Source organism: Cervus elaphus, chromosome 18 (assembly GCF_910594005.1).
Source record: "Cervus elaphus chromosome 18, mCerEla1.1, whole genome shotgun sequence".
Classification (NCBI taxonomy): domain Eukaryota; kingdom Metazoa; phylum Chordata; class Mammalia; order Artiodactyla; family Cervidae; genus Cervus; species Cervus elaphus.
Window position 1 is genome coordinate 79,687,388 of NC_057832.1, and position 22,871 is coordinate 79,710,258.

Sequence of the window (22,871 nt, forward strand, 5' to 3'; positions counted from 1 at the left end):
AATTTTTAAAAAATGAGGAACATTAAGAGAAAACAAAGGAAAGCTGTTAGAAATTAAAAAAAAAATGATGGCAAACCTTAAACTCAATAGTTGAAATTATCTCCCAGAAAGTAGAGTAAAAGAAACAAAGGGACGTAGAGTAAAGCTCACCATGTTAGAATAGAAATAAAGAACAGAGAAAACAGCAGGGAGGAAATTAGCAATGACTAACTCCAAGAGCGTTATCTAGAACCTTTGGACTTGGATTTCCATATTACCTGGCTCTCCAGGTGCAAGGTGAAATCAGTCAAATTAGTAATACATCAAAACTTATCATTATGAAATTTCAGAACCTAAGGAAAAAGAATCCCAACTGTTTCCAGAGAGGACAGAAGGAAAAAAAAAAAAAGGAATAGGCATTAGAATGGTTTCAAATCTATCAAAGAGTGCTGGGATCTAAAAGACAATGGAGAAAATAATTTCCAAAGTAGAATTCTGTACTCAGGCAAAATATGAATCGAGTGTGAGGGTAGAAAATAAAGAGACATTTAGATCAGTTTCCCCCAAGTTTACTCCCCTAAGTCCTTTCTCAGGAAGCTGTTAGAAACTGTGCTCCACCAAAATACAGAAGAAAACTAAGAAGGAAACATAGGGAATTTAGGAAACAAGATATACACTGTGGAGAAAGACGGGGCGATCCTCCAATGAATAGTATCTTGGAGAAAGCCAAGATACCCAGCTCTGTACCATTTACAGGGGCCAACCAGATCAGATAGGAGCAGGGTAACTCCAAGTGGAAACTCTAGGAGAGATTATTTCAGCAAGATGAACTGATGTTCAGACACATCTTAAGTGGAGATTTTGACAGCAGGGTTGGAGTAATTTTGAGTTACTGATAGATAATTCAGTGAACAAATAAGAGATTTGCTACTCTGAGGGAAAATGAAACATACAAGTAAAAGAAAAGGTATAATTATGGTGTACTATATCACTCATTTAATAAGTCCTAACATTGCACGATTTGTTGTTGATTTAACTATTCCATAGAGGGCAGTCAATTGATAATACTGAAAATAGGAAAACTAAAAATAGTGATACAAACTCATTATTTAAAAATATGTACATAAATAACAAAAGAATCAGTTAAAAGTAGAAAGTGATTTCCTCCAGGGAAGTATATAAGAGGAGTAGGGGCGATGGATCCCTTCACTGCATTGTAAAAACCAATTTGCCTATTTAACTCATAAAACTATATGCATGCATAATTTTGATAAAAATAAATAAACAATAAGAATGGAAATTTTTGTAGTAGCATTGACATGGTACTATATGAATAAATAGATTATGACTATACATTTTCAGTCCCTCTCCTGTTTATTTGATTGTTTTTATCCTGTTTCTTTTTCACTCCCGCCTAATATATGGGTTGCTATATTGAATAGTTGTTGCAGTAGTTTAGCCATTCTCAAATATACAGCTGACCCTTGAGTAACACTGGTTTGAACTACAAGGATCCATTTATGTGCATGTTGTTTTCAGTAAATACAGGTCTTTTTTTTTTTTTTTGATAAGTATGTGCTACAACACTACATAATTCCCCAGTGGTTGAATCTGTGGATGTGGAACTTGGATTTTCAACTGCATGGAGGGGTGGTACCCCTAGCCCCCATGTTGTTCAAAGGTCAACTGTAGTTTGTAAATAGAACAATCTTTTGGGGAAATGTAACCAAAACTAAAAAATTCTCATCTTTGTTTGAAATGTATTTAAAATCTTGAAGGTACTTATTTATCAAATCAAATGTTATTAATAATGACTTACTTGACTTGTACATGGCATAGTAGCCAAAGGAAAATGATAAAGCCATTTCAGGCCCTTATTATAATAATTATGTTTAAATCCTAAGGTATATAAATATCTCTGAAAATAATTAGATCAAAAGATTCAATTGCTTTCTCCATTTGGAGATTGAAAATGTTTATGCTACTTTTAAAATTAGGTAATAAAGAGAAAATAGAGAAAGTGATATTGCCTACTTTAAGTTTTTAAATGTAGTCTCAAGATAAATGTAAATTAATGGAATACCACTTTCTTTTTGCTCTCAATTTATTTTTAGTGGCGGGCATGTTAAGCTTGATGAAGATGTCGACCTTGGCTATGTGGAAGACGGGACACCCTGTGGTCCCAAGATGATGTGCTTAGAACACAGGTGTCTTCCTGTGGCTTCCTTCAACTTTAGTACTTGCTTAAGCAATAAAGAAGGCGCTGTTTGTTCAGGAAATGGAGTAAGTATTCACCACCTCACCATAGGGATCTATGCAGTTCTTTTATATCAGAGAAACAGGTATGACCCCGGACTGCCTGTTTCTGTAATAATGGAAAACATGCTTGTCCATGTTTCTCCAGCTAGGATATAAACAGTCATGTGGTCATTGTCATTTGTATATTTCTGTTGTGTAATCTGTGAAAGCTTGAGAATGAGAAAACGTTTTATTTTCCTAACCAAATTCTTCCATTTTCCACTCTTATTAGGTTAAATTGATCTAATTTAATATAATATGAGTTTTCCACAAGTGAGTTAGGAGACAAATGTTAACAAACTATAATGGGATGAAAAAGGGAGTACAAAGTAGGGGCAGTGGCCACAATATTTAACAATTGGTATGGTTTAGGCACTGGCCAGTTAGACCATAAATAATTGCCTGGACCAAAACAGTGGGCACCAGCTGAGGATAACATCTAGAAATAGAAGCAGAATAGTTAAGGAAATGAAGCTCAGAGATGAATAGAAAGAATGGTGGTACTGGTGGTGTTCAGTCAGGTCTGATTCTTTGTGACCCTATGGGCTGTAGCCTGTCTCATTCCTCCGTTCATGAGATTTTCCAGGCAAGATTACTGGAGTGGTTTGCCATTTCCTTCTCCAGGGGATCTTCCCGACCCAGGGATTAAACCCAAGTCTCTTGCATCTCCAGCATTGGTAGTCAGATTCTTTACCATTGTGCCTGCTGGGAAGCCCAAATAGAAAAAATGGTGGTATTTAAAAGGCTAAATTCTATCGCATATATCTGACAAGATATATGACAAGTTTTGTCATTTTCAGTAGGAATTCCTACACTAACGAAAATTTCTTGAATCTTTTTCTTTTAGCATGTGCCATGATTTTCTTTTTATCTTCTCTGGGTTCCTTCTGGTTATACTATCCAGTTGAGAATCCTTGTCCTGGAAGGACAAGCCTTCAATCCTAGTTATTCTATGTATATCCGTGAGGGATACACCAAGAATTTTTCTAAGGGAGGTCTTAGTAATTGTTACTTTTTGCCTAAGAATAGGAATTCTTCTGGTACAGGAGAATAGAGAAGGTATATAGGAATTAGTTTTGCTCCTTAGATTAAAGGAATCTGCCAGTCTTCTTTCCTTTATAAGTAAGAGGATGTTAGGGAGAGATGCTTTTGGGGGATGGGAGAAAAGCATAATGGAATAATTTCTTGATCATAATGCTTATGAATAACTGTATCTTATTCATCTAGAAATCCTGAGCATGTAACACAGAGTTGTGCTAATTAACTGTTTAAGGAATGAGTAAATGAGTGATGGGTGATGGGGCTTCCCAGGTGGCGCTAGTAGTAAGGAACCCCCCTGCCAGTGCAGGAGACCTGAGAGATGCAGGTTTTATCCCTGGTTCAGGAGGATCCCCTGCAGGAGGGAATTGCAACCCACTCCAGTATTCTCTCCTGGAGAATCCCCATGGACAGAGAAGCCTGGCAGGCTCCGGTCCATAGGGTCATAAAGGGTTGGACACAGTTGAAGCCAGTTAGCACACATGCACACACAAATGTGTGATAGACACAAGTAAATCAGGTGGCAAATAGCATTCAATCATTTATAATAATTATGCATAATACAGAAAGCTTATATCCTATGTGTTTTTAACTTACAGTGACTCAACTTTGTATATGTGACAAAAATTAAGATGTAAAATACAGTAGATATTCTCTATATACATTACATCATGTAGGTTAAGAGTGTGGGCTTGGAACCAGACAGTTTGAGTGTGAAATCCAGCTCTCCTCCTTACTAACCGGGTGAGATTGGGCGAATTAGTTAGCCTATCTGTGTTTTACTCTATTCTTTTATAAAGTGGGAATAATAATACTGCCTAGGATACAGGATACAGGATTGTTGTGAAGAATCAATGAATTAACACCTGTAACTGATACATAATACTTAGATTGATCCCTGTGACACAGTGAATATTCAATAATGTCAGCTGTGAATGTGTTTATTATGATCATTATACAACAGTGTCGCTATTCTTGTCAATGTATCACTGATGCTGCTGCATGATGTGGAAACATACTTGGAAAAACCAGTTGACCTGGTTATTGACCTGATCTGTTGAAAAGATAGTCGGTGAAGTGGGGTCTCAAACTCAGGCTTTTTTTTTTTTCTTCCTGCATATTTGTTAATCTGCAGAAAGTTGCTAATCTGAATTAATTTGAAATCTGCAATTTGTGGATCGTATTTATAGTACAGTTAAATCTGCATGTATGTTGTCTTCTGGCAAATTCAAGCAGACAGAAATGAGAAATCCATCAATCAAACCTGAGTCCCAAAGAACTTCTCTGATCTTTACCCTGACTGAATTCTCCTACTTTTCATTCCTTCCAAAGTTGCTTTGAATAGTAAGACTTTAGAGCAGAAACATAGGTTCTGTTTCCTGGATATATAGGTGAAGATTATTGTCTGATAATTTTTAAAAGTTTGGTGCCAGTTTATGTGAATTTTTCCCCTAGGCTTTGAGGGACTTCTCAGATTCCATGACCCCTGAGATAGCTAAGCTCTGGAGCTTGGGTTGAGATGCCCAGGTTATGGTTTTGTGAAGCTTTTTTCTCAGACCACTGCAAAGCCTCAGGCGTCCCCTCGTCTTTGTCAGATTTCCCTTTATCTTATCTGCTTTCTAAAAGATGAATAAAAGTTTGGTATAAAGAGCCTTTCTTTAGAAGAAGAAAACTTTGTATTGGATAATTGGAAAATGATTGTAATTCTGCTTAGTTTTTAAAAATCTCCCTCATAAAATTTGAGTTAACAAAATTCAAATTGATCATCGATTTTTGTGTAAGAAATGTAAATTCTCTTTTAAACTTTGTTGTTTCCTCTGGGTCAACTGTTGCTCTCTAGAAAATATTTTTTGAGTAAGATAATTAGTAAGTAATTAGAAATAGGAAGAGAGTACCAATAAATGTCCAGTCCTACCTAATTCTAGGCATATAAATTATTAGAAATTAACACAATTAATTTTTATTTTTAAAAATTAATGTTTATTTTTCATGCCTCTGTAGCTAAGAGTTAGTGTTGATTCTAGATTGATTTTGGATTTCAGGTTTGCAGTAATGAGCTGAAGTGTGTGTGTAACAGACACTGGGTAGGTGAAGACTGCAGCACTTACTTCCCTTACAATGATGATGCAAAGGCTGGCATTACGCTGTCTGGCAATGGTAGGTACTTAATTTGGTCCCATTATGTTGTCTTTATGCACAAGGAAAGAGAAAACTGCCCTTCCTAAGCTTCATTTGGATTATTTTTATATAATTCAAATATAAGTTAAATCCACGTAATAATGAATTACAGTGTACAACTGGGGCCCTCATTATGAAACCAGTTATTTCCATTATCTTGTAATATGAAATATTGAGTATAACTTAGTCTATTGATTTAGCCATACCTTGTTCTATATCAGGCTGATATTTTCCAAGTATTGTACTTATTTGGACTAACAACAAATCCTAGCATCTTTTTTTAAATATAATTTAATTTTTATTTATTGGCTATGCTGGGTCTTTGTTGCTGTGCATGGGCTTTCTCTAATTGTGGTGAGTGGGGGTTACTCTCTAGTTGCAGAGTGTGGGTTTCTCGTTGTGGTGTCTTCTCTTGTTGCAGAACATGAGCTCTAGAACACAGGCTCAATAGTTGTTGTGAACAGGCTTAGTTGCTCCATGGCTTATAGAATCTTCCTGGACCAGGGATCAAACCTGTGTCTCCTGCATTGGCAGGCAGATTCCTTACCACTGGGCCACCAGGGAAGCCCTAGTATTTCTTTTAAATGAAGAAAGTAGTCAACATTTTTAAGTGTCTGATTTTATATTTTATACTTTTTATATACTGCTGCTAAGTCACTTCAGTCGTGTCCGACTCTGTGCGACCCCATAGACAGCAGCCCACCAGGCTCCCCTGTCCTTGGGATTCTCCAGGCAAGAATACTGGAGTGGGTTGCCATTTCCTTCTCCAATGCATGAAAGTGAAAAGTGAAAGTGAAGTCGCTCAGTCGTGTCCGACTCTTAGCGACCCCATGGACTGCAGCCTACCAGGCTCCTCCATCCATGGGATTTCCCAGGCAAGAGTACTGGAGTGGGGTGCCATTGCCTTCTCCGTTTTATATACTGGGACTAAGTAAATGAGGAAAAATTTGAATTGATTTTAAAAATATTTTGTTAACTTTAATATTCTCTCTTAAAGAACTGCATCTATATTAAACTCCAGTTCTGGTAGCCTCTACTGTAGGTAATTCTGGAAGTAGTAATCTTGGCCAAGGTGCCTGGAAGGAGTTTGATATGGATAAGAAGCAGCAGGTGTAGTTCTAAAAGCAAGAGTGGCCCAAATGGAGAAGTAGAAATTAAATGCAGATAGTGGAAAGAAGACATACCTTGAAGATGAATGTTCCTTTTTAAACTATTTTTTATCATTTCATTATTGAGTATTCCTCTGCATAAAATAATGTTCAAGTCCTGAAGTCCATTCAGCTCCAAAGAGTGAGAGAATTATTATTTTCATTCTAATCATCCATACAGGTTAAACATATTGGTCAATGTGACTTTCATAATAAAACTCACAGAGTGATTAGGATTTTGGCATCTTCAGTCTTAGCAATGGTTGTGGGGCTGGTTCTTGCACTTAATGCAGAAAGAAGCCTCTTCAGGTCTGTGGATTTAACTGGCTTGTCAAAAGTCATACTATTACTTAGAAGTAATCAGGACTAGCATTTGAGTTTATTATTGTTGTTCAGACGCTCAGACGTGTCTGACTCTGATCCGTGGATTGCAGCATGCCAGGCTTCCCTGTCCTTCATTATCTCCCAGAGTTTGCTCAAACTCATGTCCATTGAGTCAGTGATGCCATCCAACCATCTCATTCTCTGTCACCCCTTTCTCCTCCTGCCCTCCTTCCCAGCATCAGGGTCTATTGATCCCTGTTAAATTTCTGGAGCTTTCCCCATGGCTCAGTGGGTAAAGAATATGTCTGCAATGCAGAAGACACAGGAGATGCTGGTTCAGTCCCTGGGTTGGGAAGATCCCCTGAGGAAGGAAATGGCAACCCCAACATTCTTACCTGAAAAATCCCCTGGACAGAGGAACCTGCCAAGCTAGTTAAAAGGATTGGAAAGAGTCAGACATGACTGAGTGACTAAGCACTCACGCCTGTTAAATCTCTGGAAAGAAAGGAAGGGGAGATGGGCTAGGTCTTAGAGTGGGAAAATCCCAGTGCCCCAGAAGCCCTCTGGTATCTTCACCCACCGATCCCACAGACGACCGGGGCAGGGTGGAGTCGGCCAGTCTCCTGGCTGTCTGAGTCCTGCTGTCGCATGTGACTCCCGAGGGCTCCCAGACAGAGAGGCTGCCACTCCGTCATGGGGAATTGGCATCTGTTCCAGTCATCCATGATTACTGCTTTGGATTCCTCAGGAGTGCAGCAAAGAGCTAACCAAGCTGCCCTGGGTGAGAGCCCTGCAATTTAACACGGGGTATAAAGTCCATCAACCAAACAGGTCTTCTGAGCCAGGAGCCAGGCAGGCCTCCAGCCTGCCTTTTCTGCTCTTGTACCATCACCTAGTTCTTATCTCCAGCCCTGCCCTGGCCCTGCCTTCTGGGGCATCCTCGCTCTCACAGGTCATCAGCACGTCTCCAGCTCACGACTGTATTTTCCATTGTGTTTCCCGGGTACCACAGCCATTATTGCCAAGACTGGGAACTACAGTCTTTTATCATCGACACCACCTGACCATCTGTAGCCATGTTTTCTCCCTTTAGAAGCTTATATTTACACAGACAAAATATCACACAAAATAAGGACCTTACATTGGTTGTGAAAATGGAGTGATAAGAACAATAACATTTCGAGAATTTCTAGGGAAGAGGTTGGAGTCCAAAAGATGATTTCTAAGTATTCCTCCCCAGGGGTTTTGTGCTGTATAGTGATACTCCTTTCTTCTCCTTATCTTTATTCTTTATTTTAATTCAATGACCTCATTATATTTTCCAGAAAAATACATGGAAAATAAAACCATTCAAAATGCACTTGGACAAGAATTAAAAGGGAACATACACAAATAATTATTTTTCAAAAAACAGTTGATCAAATTGCTAAGTTATGGTTGATTTCTCTTCCCTTAAAAATACCTACTTTTAATTTCAAGATATATAGGAATATCAAATCATTGTCATATGCCTGAAACTGATACAGTGTTTTGTCACAATTATATCTGAATAAATAAATAAAATTTGGGGAAAAGCTTCTGTAAAATTAAAACTGTATAAAGGAAAAAATGCTCACTTTTTAAAACAAATGTTATTAGTGTAATGATCATTAATCTGGAGAATAAAGTTCATGAAAGAATTTTACATCAAGATTTCATCTGTATTCACTGATCTTCGTTGTTTCTTTTCTCCCCCCAGGTGTTGCTGGTACCAATATTATAATAGGCATAATTGCTGGCACCATTTTAGTGCTGGCCCTCATATTAGGAATTACTGCATGGGGCTATAAGTAAGTGAAATGGCTCAGTATATTACTGTCAAACTGTACTTTAAAATATTTATCTAAATGATTCTAGAAATTTTTGTATCATTGGATAAATAAACCTTCAGTGAAAATTGGTCTGGTTCAATATTCAATCCATGATGATCCTTGGCATAATTAGAAGTAACAATAATTTATCATTTTTTAGATTTTGAGATTAACTCCCTTCTAAAAATACTGAATATTATTTTAAAACCATTACGTGAAATACAAATCAATCTAAATTGTGTCTCATACAAAGGCTGTGTTGGTTGGCTCTTTAGTGATGCAGATTCTCTTGACTTAAACCCATTCCACCAAATCTGGGCAGGATAGTGTATTAGAGAGCATAGTGTTTAGTAGCAAGGGTGATATCAACAAGATCAAGAGCAGGATCTGCTCCTTAGTGCTTTCTGCTAAGAGCAGGGATTCTGCCAAGAGCCAAACCTCTCCCCAACAAATGTGAAGAAGACTTTGTTATTTGTTAAATTTGTGAGTGTTTTGTGGGAAGGAAAAACTCTTCAGAGAGGTAATGTGTTAAAATTAAAATTCAACTGTAAGTTACAACTTTTAGAAACCTAATACTTAAGCTTCAAAGTTCAGCTTACAATTCTTTGGTTCTATGTGCAAGATTTAAAAAATTACACATTATGTAACTTTTGAATATTGGATCCCCTTAGCATTTAGCTAAGTAAATGACTTCACACATTCCAGACTTTTTGTATACTTAATATGCTCATTTCTCTTATTAAGTACTTCAACTTATGATGTGAAAAGTTTCCTTAGTATTCAAATAACTTATGTTTAATAAAATAAAACTTAAATGAAGCAAACATTTTTGACTAGGCATTGACTAGCATAGTGTATATAATCATTCGTTATTATTATTATCACTGCCTGACATGGTTTTAATCCAACTGAATTAAAAGACACCTCTTTAAACTAGTGTATGGGTTTTGCTGGCTGTGAGGTCAAAACACTGAAGTTATTTTGGCTGAAAAGAGAGAGTAATTAGTTGACTGCCAGGATAAACTTTCTATGTTGTAAGTACTAAAATGCAGAAAGACATTTGTGCAAGGCTGTGTTAACAAATAGCACAGACAGCAAGGTAAAGTTTAGCATAATATAGTTAACATGGCCTAGCGTAGTGTAGCAAATGCCTCTGTAATGTGCAGATTGTTTGGCACTTTGCATGCTTATATTTGCACCAGCTGATTTCAGCAAAATTTGGAGTATAAAATTATGTGTCTGAAAGAAAGGCTTTTCTGTACCTACAGTTTGAGCTGTCATTATACCTCAGGTGAATTAGCCCTATCTTGGTGTCACACTATTTCCTTGACTTACCTTGTGCAAGGCTCATGTAGTAATTGCCATCACAACCATTGCTATTTTGAAGTAGCTCAGTGATTTCATTTGGTCATGGGAGAGGGAAAGCAAAATTGTTAGTTCTGTTAGTTTTCTGCCACCTATTGATGCAAACTGATATTTCATGTTTACAATCTTGAAAAAAATTATCCTTTCAAAAATATGAAACCTGAACATCTAATCCTACTGCTAATGAAATTATCCGTGTCTGTTTTAATGATTAGAATGAAAAATACTTTTCTGTATATCATTTCTTATTTTTATGAAATTTAAGTGGTTTCACTTTTTTGTTTCTGAATATATGTACTTTGCAGAATCTTGTTCATACCACAGTATTCTCTTCATAACTAATTTGAACCTGAATGATGAAAGTATTAGTGTTACTACATTTATTCAGAATTTGTATAAAAATAGAATAAGAATGTAGACATTTTAATTCAGTAATTAAATTCATGAATATGCTGTTTCATGTATTCTATTTAAAATGCCAAGCAAATTTAGGACTTGAGAACTCATTTTCTCATTAATCCTTCCAATTAAACTTTCTACCCCTTCTCCAAGTCTTGGGGTAATAGAAAGAATAGGAAATGAGGAATACTCATTTGTAACTGGTGGATTGCTCAGGTAATCAACTTGAGAGGATAAAAAGTAAAACATGTTGAATTGAAATATTTAGGCTTATTTTTCTCCCGTGTATGATAGTTTCAGGAATGAAAAATATTAAATATCAAATTGGCACTTTTACTCTCATGAGCTCATTATTAAGCAAGATAACCAGAGAATTCATGGAATAGATTGGCAGGTAAAAGTGCTACAAACAAAATCTATACGGCAACGTTAGTCTTGATCTTGGAAGAAGGAGCCTACTTATTAGTTGCTTGACCTTCCAACAAGTCTTCAAAATATTGACAGCTAGTTAGGTCAGGATAGAAATTAGCTTGTTTTATTTAAAAATTAAAAATCGTTGGCACCTCCTTACCACACTCTCTAGAACACATTTTTGCTTCAGAATGGTTTATTCTGAAACTCATGCAATTTAATTTTAGGAGACTTTAAACAAAGTATTACCACAGTTACTTTCAGTGAAACTTCAGTGAGTAAGTAGTGATGACATGGGAGGTCCATAACAGCTGTGAATTCTCGTTCTATCATACACAAAATGTTCTTATGTACATTTATGTTTTCATATTTGAAATTCTTAGGAAGAGCTCTAGTTTGTGGCATATACTCCAAAAAGAATGAATTATAATTTTTATTTGCATGAAAACACATTTAATATATATAAGTAACTTAACTAATTTCCTTATTTAAATCAATATGCATGTCTGAAAACCTGTGTTTGAAATAAGGTTGACTTTAGGACATTACTAAATGTTTAATATGATACAGTTGACATTGAGAGAACAATTACTTTTTAATAACTGAAGCTTTATGCTTTTAAACAATGGTTACTTGAAAATGTTGTCACTAACCCTTTGGTGTCATTTCTTCAAAAGATGAAGTGAAATTTGTATATGGGAGTGTGTGTGTGTGTGTGTGTGAGGCAGAGGTGGGGGGGAGACTGTGTTTTTGATCTTCATTTTAATTCTGCAATTAGAAATTCTAGTGGAGATCTTTCATCAAATGCTTTTATATTTAGTGATTTCTCTTAATGTATTTTTTTAGGTAACTAATTATTTCTCTCTCTCTCTCTTCCTGTCCATAAAAAGAAACTATCGAGAGCAGAGGTATGTGATAAGAATAATCTGAACATATACCTGAAAACCAAAAGGTTTAAATCTTGTTATCATCTTTGGAATTCATACATACCGTTATAAATTAAGTTTACTTTTGTTTTTTATGTTGTAGTGGTCATAAACTAATCTTGATTTTTCATGGCCTTGAAATGATCATTTTAGTACTGTTGCCGTGGAATGTGTTAGTTTAAAACAGATCTATCATTATTTAGTTTTAATGGTTTTGTCATCCAACAAAACTATAATTAGTCATTCTTATTTGTGTTACTTTTATAGTAATATATATTTAGAAGTTGATTTTTTCCTACCTAAAACAAAATTCCTTTATGTTAAGGTGTCACCTTTGTTTACATTAGTTGATTGGCTTTTCTTCACCTTTATAACACTTTTCTTGCCCAATGATTTCTAAAGGAATTTATTTTTAGGGATTGTTGTTATTTTACTAGCTTTCATTAATGAATGATAAAATATATATAGGCACACTATTGTGATCAGGAGAGCATCTTGGCATTTGAGCAATCTGTTTTATCTCTGCATAAGAATTTTTTATTTTTTTTACAGATTAGATAATTATACAGGTATTGAAAGAAATAATTTGCATAGTAATAATTTCTGCCTACTGCACTATTTTTTTTTAATAAAAAGCCCATAAAGTCACTCTATTCACATAGCCTTAAAATCTATGTTTAGCCAGCACTGTCTAAAGAGATACAAAGCATTCATGTAGTTGGGTAAAACTTGCTATTTTTTCCAAATCTAAATTAGCTCATGTTGAGGTACACTCCTCACTTTTCACGTTGAAAAACTTATAATTGCTATTAACTATTGATACCAAAAAATTAAAATATACTGGAAATTGACTGTCTAAGACCACATCATATAATACTAGTTTTGTACTCAAGATGCCTATGTAGGCTCCTAACTTTTCCCACAACTGTAGGAAATGTCTGAGGCAGATTAGAAATAAGATGTAATAAATGTGACACTTTATCAGACCCTAGCCACAGCTTTCATTTTTTTTTTCACAAACTAGAATTTTAAACTTTGTTCTGTTTCCTTCTAAGTTATAATTTAAAATCTGTATAAGGCTTTAGCCACAAGTGGTACCCACAGGGTACCCGTTGAGATCCTGGCCAGTTAGCCATAGATATTAGAAAATAATGACCTTGTTCTGGAGTCACTGACTTTTATCATTAATGGAGAAAGTAAAACTGAAATAAAATTATTTAAATAAAGGAAATAGACTTCTTTGTGACATGTTTTAAACTCTGTGTCCAAAAAACACTGAAGAAGAGCCAAAGCTATTTATGCTTTCTGTTGGGTAGATGTTGATCAGTTATACGAGAAATGTAAGTTTGGTGGCTTTCTTCAGTGAAAAGTAAAATTATACTACAAAGATCAAAAACGTGAATTAACTCCATTTCCGTAAGAATTAAGGCTGTAGTGTAATTTAATATTGCTGACTCTTTGAAAAGGAAAGCACAGTGTCATAAATACGTAACATAAGCAAAATTGTTATGGTGCTCTAAGATGTGTTCTCACCAGAGGTTATTTTCCAGAATAAAGGAATTGCCTACATTACAAAAAAAAAAAGGTAAATATGTAAACTTGAGCACCAGTTTCTTATTCTAACTCAATATATGCATAGGTACAGTTAAGAAAATTTTTGTTAGAAATCTCTTTTTTGTGCCTGATGTAATTTCATGCCTCCTGGTACTCCTGGGAGTATTATCAGTATATGATGAATACTGAGTCACCATTTCATCAATCTGGACACTCTTTGAAGTCTAGTTCATATTTTGAGAGTTGTCACTTTTCAGCAGGTACTATTTTTTTTATATATTTCAGCACAAATTTTATTTATTTTGCTCTTATGATTGTCTGTAGCCAATGAATCTTAGCGTTATATGAAAAGTGAAAGTGAAAGTGAAGTCACTCAGTCTTGTCTGACTCTTTGCAACCCCATGGACTGTAGCCTACCAGGCTCCTCTGTCCATGGGATTTTCCAGGTATTATATATAGTTATATAATAATTGTTAAAATGGAGAAGCTGCAAGGAATGAACTTTAGATTAGGAAGTTGTGAGTATATAAATATCTTCTGAAGGACTGTCTTTTTATTAGAATGTATCTTAATGGTTATAGAGAAGGTGATAAGACCAATGGGCCAAAGCCTACATTAGGAAATTTACAATCTTGTGAAAATATCTGAAGATATTCCAATAAAGATGTGCCCAATTCCAAAGGATGCCAGGGAATAGAAATAAAAAATTTGAGTTGCTTTTAAATTAAGTTTTGCTCTGAGGTTCCATGGTGGAAGGATCAATCTAGAATGAATCAGAAATCTACCTGCTAGTATGTGGTCTTGGGAAATCACTTGAACTTTACCCAATTCCAAATGCAGATGAAGTTCTTTGTAATCTATGAAGCATTCTAGTAAGGAAAGTTATTAATATGTGGTCTCTGAAGACTTTGTGTTTCTCTAATCCTCAGATGAAAGAGATAGGTAGGTATGGTTGTCCTTAAAGAGAAAGGCAGCATTCCTGACATGAGTGAGGCCCACACATTCCTGGTGTGAAAGCACTGGTGAACATACAGCTTTGCTTTGACACTAAATACATGTTAAGTATGTAGCCAGTTATGAGATTCTTTAATTAATGATACAATGGCTCAGAAATGCCAAACTCAGCATAACTTACTAATAACTGGAAATGTCAGGCGAGTAATTCTGTGAAGAAACCTGATAACCTGGTAAATTTTCCCACCAGAGAATGTGTCCCCCAGGTTTTCTTTATATTGAAGGAATGTGTGATAGGTTTAATTTCATGTCTGGCCAAAAGATTAGAAGCAAGCCCTTTTTTTCTTTTTCTTTTTGTTTATAAACTGCCTAATAAAAGATAGAAGCCCCATTCTGGGAGACAGAACTTCGTACATGAATTATATCACTTTAGATCTGCCAGAGTTGGCGACTTCCCTGGTGGTCCAGTGCAGGGGGTGAGGCTAGATCCCTGGCTGGGGAACTAGGATTCCAAATGCCATGAATATGGCAAAAATAAATAAATAAATAAATAAATAAAAATCTGCCAGTGTCATCTTGTGAAGGGTAGAGCCATGGGACTGAGGAGCCAAGGAGAATTCTTAGATATCATCTAGTTAGAAGGATGACTATTGATTATTTTCTTTAAAATCTCCAGGAAGGAAGGCCTCCATCTATTTTTCAGTTGATGCTATTGTTTCTAGCATAATTTTATTTTAGCATAATTGCTTTAGGAGTTAGCAGCTATATACTTTGCAATAAAAATTAGAAGTTTGAATTTTAGTTTTCAGGCAGTTTTGCAAATAGCAATAGGATAAACTTGGATTTATAAAGCATCCTTATTTAGGTGCAATTAAACTTGGATTTAATTCAAGTTAATTCAGTTCATTAAACTTGGATTTATAAAGCATCCTTATTCAGGTGCAATATTCTTTTGTCTGAAGTGAACATACATTGTTGAACACACATAATATGAATCAGAATAAATAATTAGTTCATATCTTCCTGATCCATACCTTAAGCAGAAATCCCCTTCCCCATTTCTTTTCTCTCTCTTACCTGTTTTAGCCACTTTATTTTCTGCTTGTAAACCTCCCTCCTTTTTTCCCCCAAGACTCTCTTAGGTTTTTAGTTTTTTTAATATTATTATAGTGATATTCATGCATCTGTCAATTTGATTTAGTACACAGTACACAACATTTCTTCAGACAGCAATGTGACAATTCCAATAGCAGACAGCCCAGACACCAACAAAGCTTTGGAAAAGTGCCTCCTTCAGTGTTAAGGTTAAGACTTAATTTTTTTCATTATGATCTCATTTTGAGTATGTGTAAGGATTATTAAGTTAAATATTATGGTTCAGCAGACCCTTTAAGGAAAGATCAGACTTCTCTTACAACAGGAATCCTTTCTGAGGGAAAATAATTTAGCTAAATAATTTTTATTTTCTTTTGGTTATTATTTATAGAAAAATTCATTCACATGTCTAAAATATTTGCTTGTGATGTGGGAAATTTGAGGTAATTTTTCCATTATAAAACTTAGTACTGATCAGGCCACCTAATTCCAAAATTCTATGAAACTAGTAAAATTTAGGAAGAAAAGCATAAAGACTAGAAAAATAAATTCAATTTTAACACATTTAAAGCTATAATTTACTTGGTCATTTATAGTCTTTTATAACAAATGATGAGGTAGTATTTTATTGATCATAGGGGCCTGATATTCTCTATCTTCACTAAAGGTTAATCAGGAAGAAATAGGTTTGTAATAAGATATAATTGGATATTGAGAAAAGAATAAATTTCTGGACAGTGAAGGCTGTTAAATAGTATTAAAAGATCTTTAACAAAGTTTATCATCTGTTATTATTAACATTTTTATGCATTTACTGTGTGAAGGAGTTACATGCATTCTTTGTGGAATTTTAAGAAGAATGCAGTGTAATTTCTTTATTTCGAAGACTTCATGGTAGAGATAGAGATGAGTCTAGTTTGCCTGGGATAATAAAAGCAAAGCCATGCCCCTTAAAGTTCACTGCACTTAAATTTTCCTTTCAACCCTTTGACTGAAGCCCATAGTTTATGGCATGTGTAACATTTGGGGTGTTTGTGTGCAGTGTAAAAGATGAAAAGTAAAAGACTGCAGAGAAATTACATTGAAGGATTTGTAAACCATGCTTAAATAAACAGGCAAAATCATTGAGCCCCATCCATTGTGAGAAGCACTCCATTTAAGCCTGCAGTCTCAGATAAGTGAACCTTTGGTAAATGCCTGAATGCCAGAACCATGTAAAGAAAGAGTAATTTGGGTGCAAAGTCAAGTAAAGTCACAACTTGTATTTATTTGATTTGAATTTATGGGCTTCCCTGGTAGCTCAGCTGGTAAAGAATCCACTTGCAATGCAGAAGACCGTGGTTTGAATTCTGGGTCGGGAAGATCCCCTGGAGAAGGGATAGGCTACCCACTACAGTATTGTTGGGCTTCCCTGGTGGCTCAGTCGGTAAAGAATCCACCAGCAGTGCAGATCTGGGTTTGATCCCTGGGTTGGGAAAATCCCCTGGAGGAGGGCGTGGCAACCCACTCTAGTATTCTTGCCTGGAGAATCCCCATGGACAGAGGAGCCTGGCAGGATACAATCCATGGGGTTGCAAAGAGTCAGACACGACAGAGCAAGTAAGCACAGCATATAAATTTGAATTTAGTGAGGCACATCTCATCAGCATATAAAAATTATCATTAAAGGTAATAGTGATAAAAATGACTTGTTAACCACAAAGATTATCATTGGAAATGTAACATTAATGGGATGTTCTTTGGCATTCTTTTATAAGTATTGGTATGATACAAAAGGCAATTATCCTACCTGAGGCAACTTACAAAACTTTGATTTTATTTTTCAAAAAATTGATAGAGCATTTTACTGATAGGAGGCAAGACAGAAAATATTATTCCAGAGAGTTAAAGATCTCTTCCATAAACAGATATATCATTTGTATTATTAACAGTATAAATATGGGAATTACATGTCTTTTCTATAAATTAATGTTTCATAATATCCTGGGAGAAAAAAAAAGATTTCATTTATGATCTGAAGTCACAAATATTTTGAAAGAATATGTATCAAAGAATTATATTAATCCTACATACAAATCTAATGAGAAATTTGATTTCCTTAAAGGGAGAGGTAGATCACACAAGGTAATACAGGTGCTTTATGTCAGTTGTAAAATTTTATTAGCCATGCCTGTCTGGGGGTCATGCACTGGCAAAAGATCAGATTAACTACCAAAGTAGGAGCATTGACAAGGCAGTCCTATCTAAAGTTTTCTACCCTGTTCCCTTAGCAGAAGTAATAAAAATATGTTCCAGTCTCAGTTAATTCAAAATCAGAGCGAATGAAGTCGGTAATAGTGCAGACTATGTAGCTTTTCCCTTGTTGGAGATAAAGAATTGAGGTCATTCACCAGCCACCTATAATTATCTTTCTGTAGTATCAACAAGAATTCCATTATTTTTCAACTCTTTCTTCCTCTTGTTAAATTATCTTTCTTTACATATTCTAGTGTGCAGTTATAGAATTACATTTTTGATTGACATTTGAATCTCTTTTGATTTCTTTATATTTCTGCTAAATGAATAGTGAGGCCCCAGATTGAATAGAGAATTCAAATAATTTATTTGGATTAAATTATAGAACAGTTTAGAAATCAATCAGTTCCTTTAAGGCCAAATCAAGATTACATTTATAGTATTTAGAAATTACAAATAGTTTACACACTACAGTGAGAAAAAGGATACCTTATCTGGGCAAGGACTGTCTGTCTTGATATGTCTCCTTCAGCACCAGGTTTTTTTTTTTGTTTGTTTGTTTTTAAAGACAAAATGGCAATTAACATCTCTAAGTGTAATGAAGTTACAGTGAAAAACCTCATCTTTTCATATTTTTCCCATGAAGCAAGGGTATACTCATCCAGATTGTAAAGACTTCAGTGATTGCATTTCCGACCTCTACAATTAGAATGACTTTTAACTTGTCACATTTATTAATAATCTTACATGTTGTTATAGATTTGATTCATGTAGATCATTATCCCTACCTCTTTTTTCCTAAAATAATATTTGTATATGTCTGTGTTCATGTGTGTGTCTTGTTTTCTGACTCTGAAATGTTTATTATGCCTTAGACAGTTACCCCAGGGAGATTATGTAAAAAAGCCTGGAGATGGCGACTCTTTTTATAGCGACATTCCTCCTGGAGTCAGCACAAACTCAGCATCTAGTTCTAAGAAGAGGTCTGCTTTTCTGTCGCATTTTCAGATTTCTACCTGTTCCATCACACATTATTCCATTAGTCAGAACATTTCATTATTTTGCAGCAGGTTTGATTACTTCTTCCTTCTTTCTTGAATGTTAAAAAATAGTATCCTTTGTTCTTTGATTACTCTACTTCAAAATGCCATATGCTCAGAACCAGTGGTTTAACAAATCAGGCCAGAAAACCAAACAAAAGAAAACTAAGCAAATAACAACCCTAAGTCTATATAGAAACTCCAGGGTTTTCCAATCTTGCTCTTCTACTGCCTCAGAAACTACACATCGTATTTTATTGTATTTTAAATGGTGAGCTTTATGTCATGTTTGGTAGTCAAAGAAAAAGGTTACTGTCATGCTTCAGTAAAAGCAGTTGTTAAAATAAACTGATAATATAAATGCTGCATTGAATTTTTTTAAGTTTAAATTTATCAAAGCTAAGCTTGCTGTGAAAAAACGATTGCTTCTCTGTGAATCGTATATTTGAATATTATGATTTTGCCTTTCATTCCTGGAATGATTAATTCTAGACTTTATAATTTAGAGCTGGTTGCCAAATTAATTTAAGCATTTTTAATATTTGAGTTTTATAGCAGTCCAGATGGGGTTAATATATTATTTATATGTCTTAAACTTGAAGACTGTATTCTTGCTCTGTGGTCTTAAGGTATATAAGACCATTTAAAATTCTGCATGCTTTATAAATGCTTAATAAAATAAGCTGACAGAGAAATAAATAGAATGTTTTAGGAAATGAGACCTTCATTCACATTGAAAAAAAACTTAAATATTCCTCTGGAAAAGTTTCTTTAAAATTGTTGGTAGGGCTGTAATGTATACTTTGGGCACAGTAGTTCCTTTATAGACTGAAAAGGAAATTGCTAGTTTATTGAGAAGAAACATGATCTCTTCTGGAGTTCTAAATAAAGTAATCTGCAAAAATTCTGCAGTGGATCTCACTCTTTATAATCATCAGGAAAAATAGAAAAAAATGGAAGGAATTAGTGAGATTTGGGAACTCTGTGGAACTGTCCTCAGCGTAAAGGATTGTTTTTACTCAAATAATATTGCTTAAATCTAAAGTTAAATTATTAGTCTTTACATAAGGAGTACAATTCTATAGAAGGATGTTCAAGCATTTTATTTAATTCATTGGGTACTTTTTAGCTAAGAGAATTATCTTTTCTTAAAATCCTCATAGTATATATTTTCTTGATCAAATATTCAATTTTAAATCAAATCACATGGTAAATAAGTGTAGAAATCAATAAATTCCAGGAGAATTTCTATTGTTCTTTTGTACAAAATAGGAGTCACTCTATACTTAGCAAATGATGGTGAAAAATCTAGGGAATTACATAATAATTATGCTGAGTTCCATTTATTTTCATTCATTAGTAGAAGGTTCCTTTTAAAATAGATGTTTTTAGCAGTTAACTGGAATGATATATGGGAAAGATTTAAATTACAGCACTATTTTCTAAAGTACTTCAAGAAGAGCTTAAAATATTGATTTGAATCATTACCAGATTTTAGCAAAATCTCAATGGGTTTTGACTTTTAAACAGTTAAATATTGTACCAAATTATGTGATTCCTCCTAAGTATATGCAGTTTGTCAAAATGCTTTTCTTATGTGGTTCAAGGTAGGTGTGTAAATTTTGCTTCTTGTAGACAGTTCATTTAAAGATGGCAGGACACAAAGAGCAGAAGGGCTTAATGGTACATGGACTTTGTGAGAGAAAACTCCATGATAAACCTCTGACTCAATTCAGTGATTGGACAGTTAACCAACAGTACCATATTTGGGAGGGGGTGCATATTAGTGGAGAAAAATGCCAATTTTCAGAAAATAATTTTATTGTTTAAGAAAACCTAAATATTAGGTTTGGGTAAAGATTAATCTTTGATAAAGGTTAACCAGGTTCAACTGAGCAATTCTTATTGAAATCTCTTGGAAGTCCATGTTCTCATAATACTTGAATGGAAGCCATTGCTTTACAATTAAGAAACATCTATGGTGGGACCCCATTATAACTCTTGCTGCATGGATTATGTAACTGAAATATGTAGTGTATTTGCTCTATGTGGTTCTTGGGAATGTAATTGGCTTGCACTGTATCCTGATACTTTTCAATTACAAACTCTTGTAATGGGGTTCCATTGTATTTGACTTTTCTTAAATTGAATGTTGTGTAATTCTGCCTTCTTCATGAAGACTTCCATGTTTTCTTCATTCTTTCATTTCAGATTTTTTCTTTCTTGATTTATTTTAGTCCTCAGTAATGCTTAGAATTGTTGCTTACTGATTTCAACACATTCATTTGATTATATTTTTGAACAGTATATACACATTTTCAATTTCAGGTCAAATGGACTTTCTCATTCTTGGAGTGAAAGGATTCCAGACACAAAACATATTTCAGACATCTGTGAAAATGGACGACCTCGGAGTAACTCTTGGCAAGGTATAGGGCAGCATTCTGAACCCATCTGTCCAAATAACCTCAATTCTGTATTGTGTGGTGCCTGGTTGTAAAGACTTGTTCTTTTTCACTAGTTCTTCACCTCTTCTCCCAACAGAGAGGAGGACATTTCTTATGAGAGAATCCAGTTCTTTTTTTCTGGCTGGGAAATGACAGGATTTGGTAGCACCCGTGCGCTGGGTACATGAGAAGGCTGCACAGTGCTCTGAAGTCCTATGTTCTGGGCTGGTGCTGTTGTGAATTGCATTCACTTGAAATACAGTGTACTTAAACACACAACAATTGTTTTTTTATATTCAAATCTAGCCATAAACCATCTTTTTCAGGTAACCTGGGAGGCAACAGAAAGAAAATCAGAGGCAAAAGATTTAGACCTCGATCTAATTCAACTGAGTAAGTCTGAACCTCTAATGGAAAAAGACCCTGCAAGGTCTTGTGCAATTAGTGTGAAATGTTGATTAACCTGATCATCAAAGAACTGTAAACCATGCCTCTGGGTCTTGGTTTTGTCTTTTTAATCCTTTTATTTATTTGTTTATTTTGCTGTTTTAAAATTAACCATGGCTTTTCTCTTTTACATAGGCATCTCCGCAACTGTGCCCAAACCAATGCCCCCTGGTAGTGGGGGGTCGCACCCTCGCTGCAGGCCTTGTCCTCCAGTAACCTGCCATTGTGGTGTTTTGGTTCCGTTTGAAGGGAATTTTGATAACATTCCTTTCTTCTCATCACCCGGGGTCCAGCCATTTCAGAGGGGTCACCTTTCCTCTCCCCAATATTCACACAGCCTAGAAGCAGGGGGACGTTTCCACCGTACTAGAGCATGGGAATTGCTCGCAGTGTGAAACCACCACTCCCAGGGCTTCATGGCCATCTAAGCATTCTCTCAGACTACTGGAATATGGGTCCCTTTTAAATTTTCCTTCTGAGGACAATTAAAAGGGTATTTCCCTAAACTTGCTCTTTAACGGAATCATTGTCACTGAATGCAGCACTCTGTATTTTAAATGATAGCCACATTTTTTTTTTTAAGTCGGATGGGGTTAGCAGTTACATTTAAAGTCATTTATAATGAGGCAAACACCATACACTTTTAAAATTTCTCTCTCCACTTGAGAAAAATCAAGCAAAACCAAGCTTCTTAAAACCGTTATCTCCCATCATGGAATAAAACACATCCTTAGTTTTCTTCTGGACCTTGCCACCTGATTTTAATTAACCATACTTTTTGGACCTACCTAATTTTTTTTGTTTTTTGGTTTTTTTTACTTACTTCTCACTGCAGTGCTAGTGATTATTCCCTGGATCTCTATTGCTTCTTCATGCCTTAATACTTTAAAAATCTGAATAGCAGATATTTGTTCACTGCTTGTCAGAAACTCATGTTAGCTTTTCCATCATATACCCTACCTTTTTCAGTCCAGGACAATAACATTGCCCTGAAATTTGGAGCTTCCTGCTGATGGTATTGTCTTGTAAGTGGCTTGTCAGTTTACTAGAGGATATGTTACCTTAGCAGCAATAAATAGGTTCCAGTGATACCATTGCATGGTCCAGAATGGCATCATAGAACTCCATCACAAATAACTAATCTGTTAGAGTTTATCTTATACATTCCCAAAGCGCTTGGATG

At 35.2% G+C, this 22,871-nt stretch overlaps 1 protein-coding gene across 14 annotated transcripts in view; it reads left to right on the forward strand.

Moving 5' to 3' along the window:
* The window catches only part of ADAM22 (ADAM metallopeptidase domain 22), a 224,978-nt gene that overhangs the window by 182,514 nt on the left and 19,593 nt on the right, over window positions 1-22,871 (forward strand). For 4 of the 14 annotated variants that reach the window (XM_043872822.1, XM_043872825.1, XM_043872824.1 and 1 more), the window contains exons 23-29: window positions 2,094-2,262; window positions 5,358-5,472; window positions 8,704-8,794; window positions 11,881-11,898; window positions 18,630-18,824; window positions 21,123-21,223; window positions 21,568-21,634. In XM_043872822.1, the coding sequence (XP_043728757.1) occupies window positions 2,094-2,262; window positions 5,358-5,472; window positions 8,704-8,794; window positions 11,881-11,898; window positions 18,630-18,824; window positions 21,123-21,223; window positions 21,568-21,634 (756 nt within the window). Of the gene's footprint in view, window positions 1-2,093; window positions 2,263-5,357; window positions 5,473-8,703; window positions 8,795-11,880; window positions 11,899-18,629; window positions 18,825-21,122; window positions 21,224-21,567; window positions 21,639-22,871 lie in introns of those variants that run through there. The other 10 variants (XM_043872827.1, XM_043872833.1, XM_043872831.1 and 7 more) reach the window with 4 other exon arrangements.